This window comes from Rhipicephalus sanguineus, chromosome 6 (assembly GCF_013339695.2).
Source record: "Rhipicephalus sanguineus isolate Rsan-2018 chromosome 6, BIME_Rsan_1.4, whole genome shotgun sequence".
Lineage (NCBI taxonomy): Eukaryota > Metazoa > Arthropoda > Arachnida > Ixodida > Ixodidae > Rhipicephalus > Rhipicephalus sanguineus.
This window is the reverse complement of record NC_051181.1, coordinates 150,928,103-150,939,871: the sequence shown is the minus strand read 5'-3', so window position 1 is coordinate 150,939,871 and position 11,769 is coordinate 150,928,103. Positions and strand designations below refer to the sequence as shown.

Here is an 11,769-nt window from a genome sequence, read left to right as displayed (position 1 = left end):
GGGAAGATTCCTTTTTTAAACATGAGGTTGATAATGTGACACAAGACAAATGATACTGGTTTACAAATTAATTTAACATGGCCAGGATGAATGTTATCGAGCCCAGCGCTGGTTATTTTTAAATTGTCAATTACTGATGCCACCTCATCCGGAGTAGTTGGGAACATATAGAATGATTGTGGAAGGCGTTTTGAGGCGTATAAGTATTGCTGCGCATGCGCATGAATATCAGGAAAGAAATAATCACCAAAGGCATCTGAAATTGTAAGTGGTGTAAGATAAGTATTACCATCGTGGGATATTTCTGATATGGTATCGGCTGCTTGTTTCCTATTCAAAAATGAATTCACTATCTCCCATTTTTTCTTTATATCAGCGCCACATTTAAGTATTTTCTCCTCGTAATACTTGGTTTTAGCTTCTTTAAGTCGAGCAGAAAGTGAGTTGGAAAATTTCTTATACCGCGCACATAGGTTTATATTGAATGGCTGTCTTTTTGTTTTTTTAAAAAGGTTTTCGCGTGTACGCATCGCTTTAAGGAGATTATCAGTGACCCAAGGGTTTTGAGGAGAGGCCACTTTCTTTTTGCATTTGCGCACCTGGGAGCAGGAGTGATAAAGTGAGGACAGTTTTGTTAAAAATCGCGAATAAGCAACCTGCGGATCATTAGTATCAAGAACGGGAGACCAGTCAGTATTGGAAACGGTTTCTAAGAATGTTTTTTTATCAAAGACCAGTTTGGTGAAACAGTTGGAATATGAATAGCGGGCAGATGTAGTGCGCAGAAAGACGGCGAAGTGGTCGGTAATGTCTGTTTCAAGTACTCCTACATCAGGTGGACACAAAAGGTTCGACAGTACATGATCGATCAGAGTGCTGGAACCACCGGATACAGAACGAGTGGGTACGTTAATAAGGCATTCGTAACCAAAACTGTGAAAACAGGATGAATAACTGACAGAGTTCACGGATGAATCCAATAAGTTTAAGTTTATATCGCTCATAATTATAACATTTTTATTCTCTGTAGATAACTTTGTCATCATTTTTTCGAAGGAAACACAAAAATCAGATCCAGAGGAAGAAGGTGACCGATAAATGCAACCTAAAATGAAATTTCTGTTATTTATGTTCAGAAAGTTATGATCAAATTCCAACCAAACTGATTCACAATTCTGAATATTTAGCGTCAGGTCGTGTCTACGTTTATACGGGATACCAGACAAGATGTAGATAGCAGCTCCCCCATGATTACTTGACTGACGGTGGGCATATTCAGATTTGTATGAAGGGAAACAGTACAAGTTCTTATCAGCGTCGCTAAGCCAGGTTTCTGAGACAGCAATGATTGAAAAAGTAAAAGAAAGGGTAGAAAGTAGGTTATGAAAGTCATCGTAATGTTTACGGAGGCTTCGCGCGTTGAAATGGATAAGAGAGCGATTGCTATTCTGAAAAAAGTCGTTTAGCTCACTTGTTCTGTAATATGAAGCCATGATGGAAGGATGGGAATAAGGCAGGCACAAATTGAAAGTGCATTAGTTAATGACCGTTAGGTCCGATTCCTCGGCTATGCGGTACACCCTGGTTTTCTCAGCTTTCCTGGCCTTGATTTGGCAGTTGCTGATCCACAGAAACTGCCATTTGTGCTGTTTTCCAGTGCCTTCGAGAAGAGCGCCTTGTTTCGCGGCGTCAAGTGCTCATTCACGTAAACCGCGCTGTCAACAGAAGCTTTCACACCAATGTCACTTAGGTGAAGCTTAGCTTTGTGTGCCTTACCTTACATCCTTTTTTGTTCGCGAACAGAATCTAGCTACGATATTTTTCTTGTCTTGAACTTTAGTGGGGACCCAGTGAGCGACATCGAAATCAGCCACCGTTACCAGGCACCCAATTTTAGTGCCAATCGTTTGCATAACTGCGATGCAGTCCTCTCCCTGGGTGCAGGGAACACCCCTGACCTCAACATTGTTCATTCTAGAGTATTGTTCTAGCTCGGCGACCCTTCCCGACAGCGCTTTGTTCTCTGACATGAGCTGTTTGTTATCAGCTGTAAGCTTCAGCTTTTCATCGCGCAGTTTTTCAATGATGTCATTTAAGACACTCATACTTGTTTCCAAGTTTTCCACTTGTTTCTTCAGCTCTACAGCATCAAGACCAGAGGACTGAAGCTTAAGCAAAAATTTACCGAGAATGTCGTCAGTGAGTTTGCTGCTTTCATTTTCTAATTTAGCTTCAATTGCATCTAACCGCTTGGCAAGCTCTGCGTTTGACGGCATGTTGCAGAAAACGGTAACCAAACAACCGCGTAAACAATAGTACAGGAGCAAAAAAAAAGGTGGCAGCAACGACAGCGAACAAGTAAAAATGGTGCGCAAAGTTTTACAAGACTAACCTGCACATGCAGAAAAAATGCGTGAGGCGATATGCCGGATGCTTCGTCGCTGCCACCAGTGAAGTCTCGGTGATGGTCCTGCTTGTTATGAGCGATGCGACACGAAGTTGACGACACCTGGCGGACTTGCGGCAAGCCGAAAAAGCCGACGACACCTGAAGAGTTTACAGGAAGCCGTTGACCAGGGTATTCGGGCTTGCTTTCCACGTGGGAATGTTGATAGGCAGCAGGCCGAGATAGCTGCACATGCAGAAAAAATGCGTCAGGCGATCTGCCGGATGCTTCGTCGCTGCCACCAGTGAAGTCTCGGTGATGGTCCTGCTTGTTATCATGTTATGGCGTAACATGACTGTATGACGAACATAAATGACAAGTCATAACATGAAAATCGTGACACGCATGTCATGTACAGCATGATTTACATGCTACGGTCATGGTGCGCTGGCGGCCGTTTCGCTAGTTTGATATACACCAAAATTGGCATCTTGCGACGTGACTGTGTGACGAACATAAATAACACGAGTTAACATGAAAATCATGACATGCATGTCATGCACAGCATGACTTACGTGCCACGCTCATGGTGCGCTGGCGGCCGTTTCGCTAGCTTTATATACCAAAATTGGTATCTTGCGACGTGACCGTGTAACGAACATAAATAACACGAGATAACATGAAAATCATGACACGCATGTCATGTACAGCATGACTTATGTGCCACGCTCATGGGGCGCTGGCGGCGGTTTCGCTAGCTTGATCTACCCCGAAATTGGTATTGCGCGACGTGACTGTGTAACGAACATAAATAACACGAGTTAACATGAAAATCATGACATGCATGTCATGTACAGCATGACTTAAGTGCCACGCTCATGGGGCGCTGGCGGCGGTTTCGCTAGATTTATATACACCAAAATTGGTATCTTGTGACGTGACTGTGTAACGAACATAAATAACACGAGTTAGCATGAAAATCATGACACGCATGTTATGTACAGCATGACTTACGTGCCACGCTCATGGGGCGCTGGCGGCGGTTTCGCTAGCTTGACCTACCCCGAAATTGGTATTGCGTGACGTGACTGTGTAACGAACACAAATAACGCGAGTTAACATGAAAATCATGACACGCATGTCATGTACAGCATGACTTACGTGCCACGCTCATGGGGCGCTGGCGGCGGTTTCGCTAGATTTATATACACCAAAATCGGTATCTTGTGACGTGACTGTGTAACGAACACAAATAACGCGAGTTAACATGAAAATCATGACACGCATGTCATGTACAGCATGACTTACGTGCCACGCTCATGGGGCGCTGGCGGCGGTTTCGCTAGATTCATATACACCAAAATTGGTATCTTGTGACGTGACTGCGTAACGAACATAAATAACACGAGTTAACATGAAAATCATGACACGCATGTCATGTACATCATGACTTACGTGCCACGCTCATGGGGCGCTGGCGGCGGTTTCGCTAGATTTATATACACCAAAATCGGTATCTTGTGACGTGACTATGTAACGAACATAAATAACACGAGTTAACACGAAAATCATGACACGCATGTCATGTACTGCATGACTTACGTGCCACGCTCATGGGGCGCTGGCGGCGGTTTCGCTAGATTCATATACACCAAAATTGGTATCTTGTGACGTGACTGTGTAACGAACACAAATAACGCGAGTTAACATGAAAATCATGACACGCATGTCATGTACAGCATGACTTACGTGCCACGCTCATGGGGCGCTGGCGGCGGTTTCGCTAGATTCATATACACCAAAATTGGTATCTTGTGACGTGACTGCGTAACGAACATAAATAACACGAGTTAACATGAAAATCATGACACGCATGTCATGTACATCATGACTTACGTGCCACGCTCATGGGGCGCTGGCGGCGGTTTCGCTAGATTTATATACACCAAAATCGGTATCTTGTGACGTGACTATGTAACGAACATAAATAACACGAGTTAACACGAAAATCATGACACGCATGTCATGTACTGCATGACTTACGTGCCACGCTCATGGGGCGCTGGCGGCGGTTTCGCTAGCTTGACCTACCCCGAAATTGGTATTGCGTGACGTGACTGTGTAACGAACACAAATAACGCGAGTTAGCATGAAAATCATGACACGCATGTCATGTACAGCATGACTTACGTGCCACGCTCATGGGGCGCTGGCGGCGGTTTCGCTAGATTTATATACACCAAAATTGGTATCTTGTGACGTGACTGTGTGACGAACATAAAAACACGAGTTAACATGACAATCATGACTCGCATGTCATGTACAGCATGACTTGCGTGCCACGCTCATGGGGCGCTGGCGGCCGTTTCTCTAGCTTGATCGACCCCGAAGTTGGTATTGCGCGACGTTACTGTGTGACGAACATAAATAATAGGAGTTAACATGAGAACCATGACACGCATTTTCCTCAATGACATACAAGACGATGTATGCAGCTCTTTGCTGGCTGCTTCGCATTACATCGATTCCCACAATGCGTGGGATCTGCCGGCTTTTTTCTTTCCTTCTCTCTTTTATTTTTAAAATTTATTTGTTTCTCGTTCCGGTGAGGACACTAAAAGGTGCCCCCCCGGTATAAAGGGGAAGACCACAGACATCATCATCATCATCAGCAGCAGCAGGAGACGTGGGGTGGTCGTCGTATGAGGCTAGAGAAGCCAGGAGCAAGATAGCCTACGAGGGCCGCCTGCGTCTCATGAACGACCGCAGGTGGGCACGGCGCTTGTTCCGCTACATACACTTGACCGGAACGAGGACTGAATGGGCTGCGTGGTTGCACAACCTCCGCCGAAAGTTCGGGTTCTTCGCGAAGCCCGTGACGGCAACCAGGGAGTGCCAATGGGCTCGGGCCGTTCAAGAACAAGTACGGGAAGAAGAAAACGAAGAGCGGCGGAAGGCGATGTGTTCCAAGACAACATTGACGGAGTACCGCAAGCACAAAAGTGTTATAGAAAAGGAACGCATCTACGACACAAATGGGGGTAGCGGCCTTTTGTTTGAAGCGCGGGCTGGGGCACTGCGAACACTTGTGTACCGCCGTCGATTCGACGAAGCTACCGACGACACGAGGGCTTTATGCCGGGTGTGCGAGCAGGAAGAGGAAACCATCCCCCACCTTGTGCTACGCTGTACGTCTTTGTGCCCCCGCCAGCGAGAGGGCACTACTCTGCCCGAGGCACTGGGGTTTGCGCGCACGAGTGACACGGTGCTGCACGCAGGCGATGAATGATGAAGCGGCTGGTGCAGTGAACTATGCAGCAGTTGCACCACCAAAGCAAGGCTGGTGCGGTGGTGGCGAGCGACGCAGCGGCAGTGAATTAGCCGTACAGACTTATTTACGGTGCTGTGTGTGTGTTTTTTTTTCTTTTTTTTGTTCGCTGGCTAGGGCAAATTAATCTTGCCCGCCCGATACAAAGGGAATGGCTCCAAGTCCTCATCATCATCATCAGATGCCTTCATGCTCGTGGTGCTTCGGGGAACACGTATGTTTTAGCGAAATGCTGCCGTGCTGCCGCTGCCTTCAGTGATTTCTTTTTGCAATGTGGCCGTGCTCGTTACAGCTATGGTGATTGAAAAGAGACATAGACACTGCTTTGCTCCAGGATGCACTGCTGGGTATGTTTCCGCCAGAAAACAAGGTAACAAGGCGTCCCTTTTCACCGCTCCTGAAGACGACGAACGAAGCGAGGCTTGGGAGCGCTTGATCCCGCGTGCAGACAAGCCACTGGAGAAAAACTGTGTCGTCTGCGAAGCGCATTTCGATGAGTGATTTATCGTTCGGACGTACAAACATGTGGTCAATGGTGAAACCGTACAAATTCGCCGAGACCGTCCCTGCCTGACTCCCGACGCCATACGGACTGTTTTCCCGAATGTTCCGTCGTACCTTACGAAGAAGCTCCCACCGAAAAGGAAAACAGCAGCGACGAGTGGTTGCCTCAGTTTTCAGACCTTGGCACGGTCTCCCTCGCGTGGCAATGTTTCAGAGGGCCTGTTAAATAGCCTTTTGGGTCCGAGCAACAGTTGCGACCTAAAATTTGTGCAAAACAAGCTTGATGATCTTTTAGATGTATGGCAGCTCAATGAGGTCCATGAGATGTTAAATGCATGTGATGCCCTTCCAGACTACCGTGAGTTGGTTGGGGAAAAAGATGACTCGCGTGTAACATACTATGTTTGTGGGTATGTAGCTCGAAGAATGCTAAAGAAAACCAAATGTGGTGACTGTGCAGAGTTGTTGCTACAAGGGGACAGCCAGGGCCCACGTCCAAGATAGTCATGTTTAACACAAGCACTTAGCTGGTCTTGAAAATGGAAGATGCCTTTACGCACTGCTTTAGCTTTAACAAGCTGAAGAGGAACAGCATAAGAGATCTCATCTCCTGCCTCTCTATTAACAAGCTCAACACGGTTGGCTACGCACAGCACAATGTGTAGGTCACAAATGAAGTGATCAGATTTTATGTGATAACTAGGCTTCATTTTCTAGTGGCAGATGAGAATGCATCAAGACAGGCTAAAAGAGACAAGATGAAGCACCTTAAGATGAGGCAAACAACATGATGGAATGCATTTATCTTGTGAACATTTCAGTGTTTATATAAATATGAAGTTCCATTTTGCCTTATTTTATGTGAACTCGAAGAGTTGATAATTAAGAAGTTCTGCTGCCCAGAAGCATTCAACATTCCTTACTGCGAATGTGAAGTCTTACCTCATAAATGTAATGTTTTGCTATATTATTCCAGTTGTACCAGTTAAAATTTTGTGCATTATGTGAATTTGTAAATATTTTTTTTTCATGTTATGTACTTGTACTTTGCTAAAGATTTATAGATTTTTGAATAAATGTTCATTTTAAGCATGACCCTGTCTTGAGCTCTTTCAAGTGAACATGTTACTCGTTGTGTACTTTGAAAGGTAAGGCAGCCAATCCTTGCCAGAACTTAATTTTATGAGAATTGCATGCACTCACAACTTTAATGGCTAAAAGGCGTTCTCGCCCTGTTATAATATTTTCAAGGAACAGCCCTAGTGTACAGAACCAGCTTGTCTAACACCAGTGGCGTAGCCAGAAACCTTTTCCGGGGTGGGTAGGGGTGTTCAAGCACCCTTGTCCGTGCCAGGAGGGGAGGCACCTCCTTGAATGATGTGCGTACCGGGCAGGCAGATGTGGTCGAGCGTCATTTTGTGCTCCGTATCCCATGGCAGAAAAAAAATTCGGGGGGGGGGGGGGCACGGGCCCGGTGTGCCACCCCCTGCTACGCCACCTGTCCGTGCGTGTATATATACTCATGCGAAATTGAAAGTTACGGCAGGGTTCAAACCATCCTGGTTTTACCATTGTCTAACACACGGAGAAGAAGGCGACCGTATGTTTTTTTACCTCGCATGATGTCGACGCGGAGTCGGCTCTTGGGCGTTGAGCCGTACGCTGACGCACCTTTGCGAGTGCGAGATGAGCCATCGTCAGACCAAGACAGCGGCGGCGACGACGGCGACGACGGAGCCTGCGCCCGGGAAGCACTCAAATCGAGACCGCGTGGCAGAACCTCCGCTTGCGGAAGCCCCGAACATGACCCTCCTGAACCCGATCGGCTCGGAAATACGCGCTGGTACGTGCAAGTCTTGTAGCCTATGTAGAGCTGTTTGCGAGAGTGTGCAATCGCTAACCTAACTATTCTAATAGGTGCTCGTGCGGACAGTGCGTGCCGATGCCCACCGCTCGCGAGAGCATATGTTGCCGCGAGATCCACGCGACGATTCAGAGGCAGCCGTCTGGGTGCATTACAGTGCACCCGTATTTTCACACGCTATGCCTTGACGAGGTTGTGCTCACTGTAGTCCTTCAAATGCTTGAGGACCATGGGCTGCTCGCCGAGGAAACAAGGTAAGAGCCTTGCCCAAAGGCTACATAACATGCACAAACGACCGCCTGATCTCGCTCTTTTCTCAAACGTGAAAACGATGTGATCAATAGCTGTGCGAGAAAGTGCTCATGAAAATTTCAACTTCTTGCGATTTGCCTGATTTATTGTTCGGGTATCTACCGTCATTGGAGCAGCACTTGAAAAGAGTTTACTATTGGAAATACCGCTCGGATTTCAGTAAAATAGGCACAAAGCTGTCTTTTTCGCAGGCTGTACAACTTGAAACGGCACTCAGTACCCACATAGTCCATTTCAAAAAAAAAAAAAAAATCACCGTCTCAGCATTTCTTGCATTCTTTGCCAAATCTCTTTCACCAACTGTCATTAGGTGATAATGTAGTAGTGTTGCAGACATTTGTTCCAATAATGACACTTACTGACTGAGCTCATTGCAGCCACCCCTCACTTCCATTTTTATGGTAACCAATCTTCTACTGAAACACATCATTTAGAACGCATAACGCCTAATCGAGGCTTCATGTGATGCAATTATGTCAGCAGGAAAGGAACTGTTCATTATAAAGTGGGTTAGAAAGACAAATTTTGCTGGTGAAGGAAACTAGCTAGGGCTAAAATTATAGACTGCTCGGGAGTAGCTTCACGCCGAATTAGCTTCTTTTAGAAATTTTAGAAGCAGGTAAGTTTTCTTATGGAACGATTGTAAACAGATATCCTGAATGCTTAGCTCAGCCAAAGCTAGAAATGGTGTATTGAGAAGATCATCAGAATATGTAGGCCACCGAAAGACAAGCCTGTGATAGAAACAATCAACAAATAGCCAAATTTTTTTTCCTTTGTTCATGGCATGCATCAAGTATCTGTTTGGCCTTCCTTTTTTCCAGAAAGGTGCATTACACGACACTGCTGGAGCATACCCCTGCACTGGCATGGGGAGATGAATGGCACCAAGAACGAAGTTTCATTGCTGCTTCCTGATGTGCCATTCATGCATCCTCTCTTATGCACAAGGTTCAGTATGACCACCAGGTCCTGTCTGCCGGAGAACTGTTACCTTAGGCATTGTAGTGGACGCAACAGCAGACTGCGGTTATGTTGTAGTTTTCTTTGTCTCAATCTTTCTAACCAACTTCACAATGTTGTATAATTCAGAGTTCACCGCACTGCTAAGAAGAAAAAAATTCATGGCGAATCAATTTGTCAACCTTGGAAATGATGAGGTTGGAAGTAGACAAAGAAACCTGTAATGCCACAGAATTTCCATTCAGTGTGAAGACAATTTATTTCTCAATTTCTCCACGCTAAAAGGTCACACTGGGGCCTTCACTGAGTCCTGCAGACATTTTGGTAAGGTAGATATGCTGAAAAAAAAAATGACTGTTGATCTCTCTTGTCAACAGGAAGTACCGCTACATCGGCTACAGGCAACTTGCACACTGGCTTTGGGGACGCCTCGGCAGATATCACCGGAAGGTCCTCCCTGCTTGTGCTGTACACCAAATAAGAGAGAGATTTCCATCTGACGGTTACACTGGTTTCCAGTATGCGCAAAATTTATGAGCCTTTCAGCCGGCATCACAATATCACTAGAGTCTTGCTCCTGCTGGTGCTCTTGCACAGCATGTGGTTATCATGCCAGTCATGCCTGGCACTCGGATCACACATAGAATCTTGCACCAGCCAAACCAAGATTCTAGTGCTAAAGTGATGCCGGTTGAAAGCTCCGATTTGCCTAGCGACAGTCGAGGCATGTCATAGTTAGACTGGACCGAAAGCCACGCTTTCCGCTCTTCACGTTTATGTCCATTGCAACTTGTAACTGTTTGTATATAGGAGTGAAGAGAATAACAAAGCATGAATAAAACTGCCTTGAAACCTCAGCGTTTTAACCTGTCATGCGTCCTTGTATATGAACCTGTGACTCACTAATAAATTTTTTATAGAACTGGGAAACACCGCTGTAGATGCGCCTAAGCATGGTGCATCAAAGAAGGGCGTTTATTCAAGGAGGCGGTGATTATATAAATAATAGAAGGGGGGCGGCTCCCGGCCGGCTAAGTGCGTGTGCATCATTGTGCACTACGTCACATTTCCCTTTACTTTTTTTGAAACATAAAATTATTTAGAACTCTGGTGCTGGGAATCTTCTAGGCGGTTGATGCTTGCGCTGGCTTCGTCAAAGTTCTGTTGACTCTGATGGGACGGAGGCGCCTTCGTCTCGCACAAGCGGCAGTAGTGTGACGTGGTCTTCAGACAAAACAGTAGGAGTCAGAGTGGGCCTGAGGTGGTCTCGTGTACGCTGAAGCTGTCGCCCATCCTCTGTTGCAACCGTGTACACTCGAGGAGTGTCAGCCGGTTGTACAACTGTGACAGGGGATAATGTACCGAGGGCACGTTGTACATAGTTGCAGTCGAGCCAGTGCGCAGCTCTGGAACGGGCCGTGTGCCCCTGTTGTAAGAATGGCGTTGTTTACGCCTGATGTCTTGAAGCCGTCATTGCATAGTCTGGGGTGGCACTGTTTGTGGCTGTAGATGGCTAGTTGGCACCGGAAAGAGCGTTCTTGTCGGCCGGCCCATGAGTCTCCGCACTGGGGATTTTAGAGAAGAGTCACGAGGAGAGTTCCTCCACTCAATCAAAGCAGCACAAAATTCAGTTGTGCCGAAATGACACCGTTTAAGTAGCTTCTTGGCTTCTTGTACTGCCATTCCAATCGAGCAGGGGTAATGTGGACTAGAACGGACGTGTTGCAGACTAATCTTACCGCCGTAGTCCTCAAACTGCTGAATGGTGGCCCGCTGTCAGTGCAAAGTCGCCTCGGGAAACCATGTGTGGCAAAGATGTCGTTCAATGCTGAAGTCACCTTGTTTGCTGATGGTGCCTGCGCGGGTCTGATTGCAAAAAAAGAAAGAATAGAAATCGACAATAACCAAGTATTCGGCACTGTCATGATGGCAAAGATCAGCTCCTACAGACTCCCAAGGTAAAGTTGGAATCTTATGACTGAGCACCGGCAGTCGCGCATTTCTTGGTTTGTATCTTTGGCAGGTTTACGTAGGGCTACTTCCTCAATGTCGTTGTCTATACTCAGCCAGAAGATTACGTCAGGAGCACGTGCCTTCATTTTTTCTGCTCCTGTGTGCGCAGCATGAAGACAGCCAAGTACCTCGCTGCGTAATCTGGCAGGAATGATGAGGCGATTGCTCCGGAACACGAGGCCATCTTGAGTATGCAGCTCGTCACGGAAGCTCCAGTGGCTCCGTAGTTCGGGAGTGACGTCAGCCTTGTGGTGAGGCCACTGTGTGCTCGCATACTGGCGAAATTGTACCACGCTTGGATCACGGTCCGTCTCCTTCAAGACTTGATCCAGGCATCTGTCTCAAACTTGAAGGCACGCAATAGCGTTAACATGAAAATGAGCGCACTCTTCCTCAAGC

General features: G+C 46.5%; 1 protein-coding gene across 1 annotated transcript; it reads left to right on the top strand.

Moving 5' to 3' along the window:
* Window positions 1-7,840: 7,840 nt before the first annotated feature.
* Window positions 7,841-9,894, top strand: LOC119397636 (P2X purinoceptor 7-like). Its single transcript, XM_037665062.1, has 3 exons — window positions 7,841-8,061; window positions 8,136-8,336; window positions 9,735-9,894. Exons 1-3 carry the CDS (start codon window positions 7,841-7,843, stop codon window positions 9,892-9,894), a joined length of 582 nt encoding a protein of 193 aa, XP_037520990.1.
* The last annotated feature ends 1,875 nt before the right edge of the window (window positions 9,895-11,769 follow it).

Excerpts from the sequence above, each read along its gene's own strand:
- LOC119397636 (XM_037665062.1), top strand. The coding sequence starts at position 7,841 with ATGTCGACGCGGAGTCGGCTCTTGGGCGTTGAGCCGTACGCTGACGCA. Across the intron at positions 8,062-8,135 it reads CGGCTCGGAAATACGCGCTG|GTGCTCGTGCGGACAGTGCG; the intron begins GTACGTGCAAGT and ends CTATTCTAATAG. Across the intron at positions 8,337-9,734 it reads CTGCTCGCCGAGGAAACAAG|GAAGTACCGCTACATCGGCT; the intron begins GTAAGAGCCTTG and ends TCTTGTCAACAG.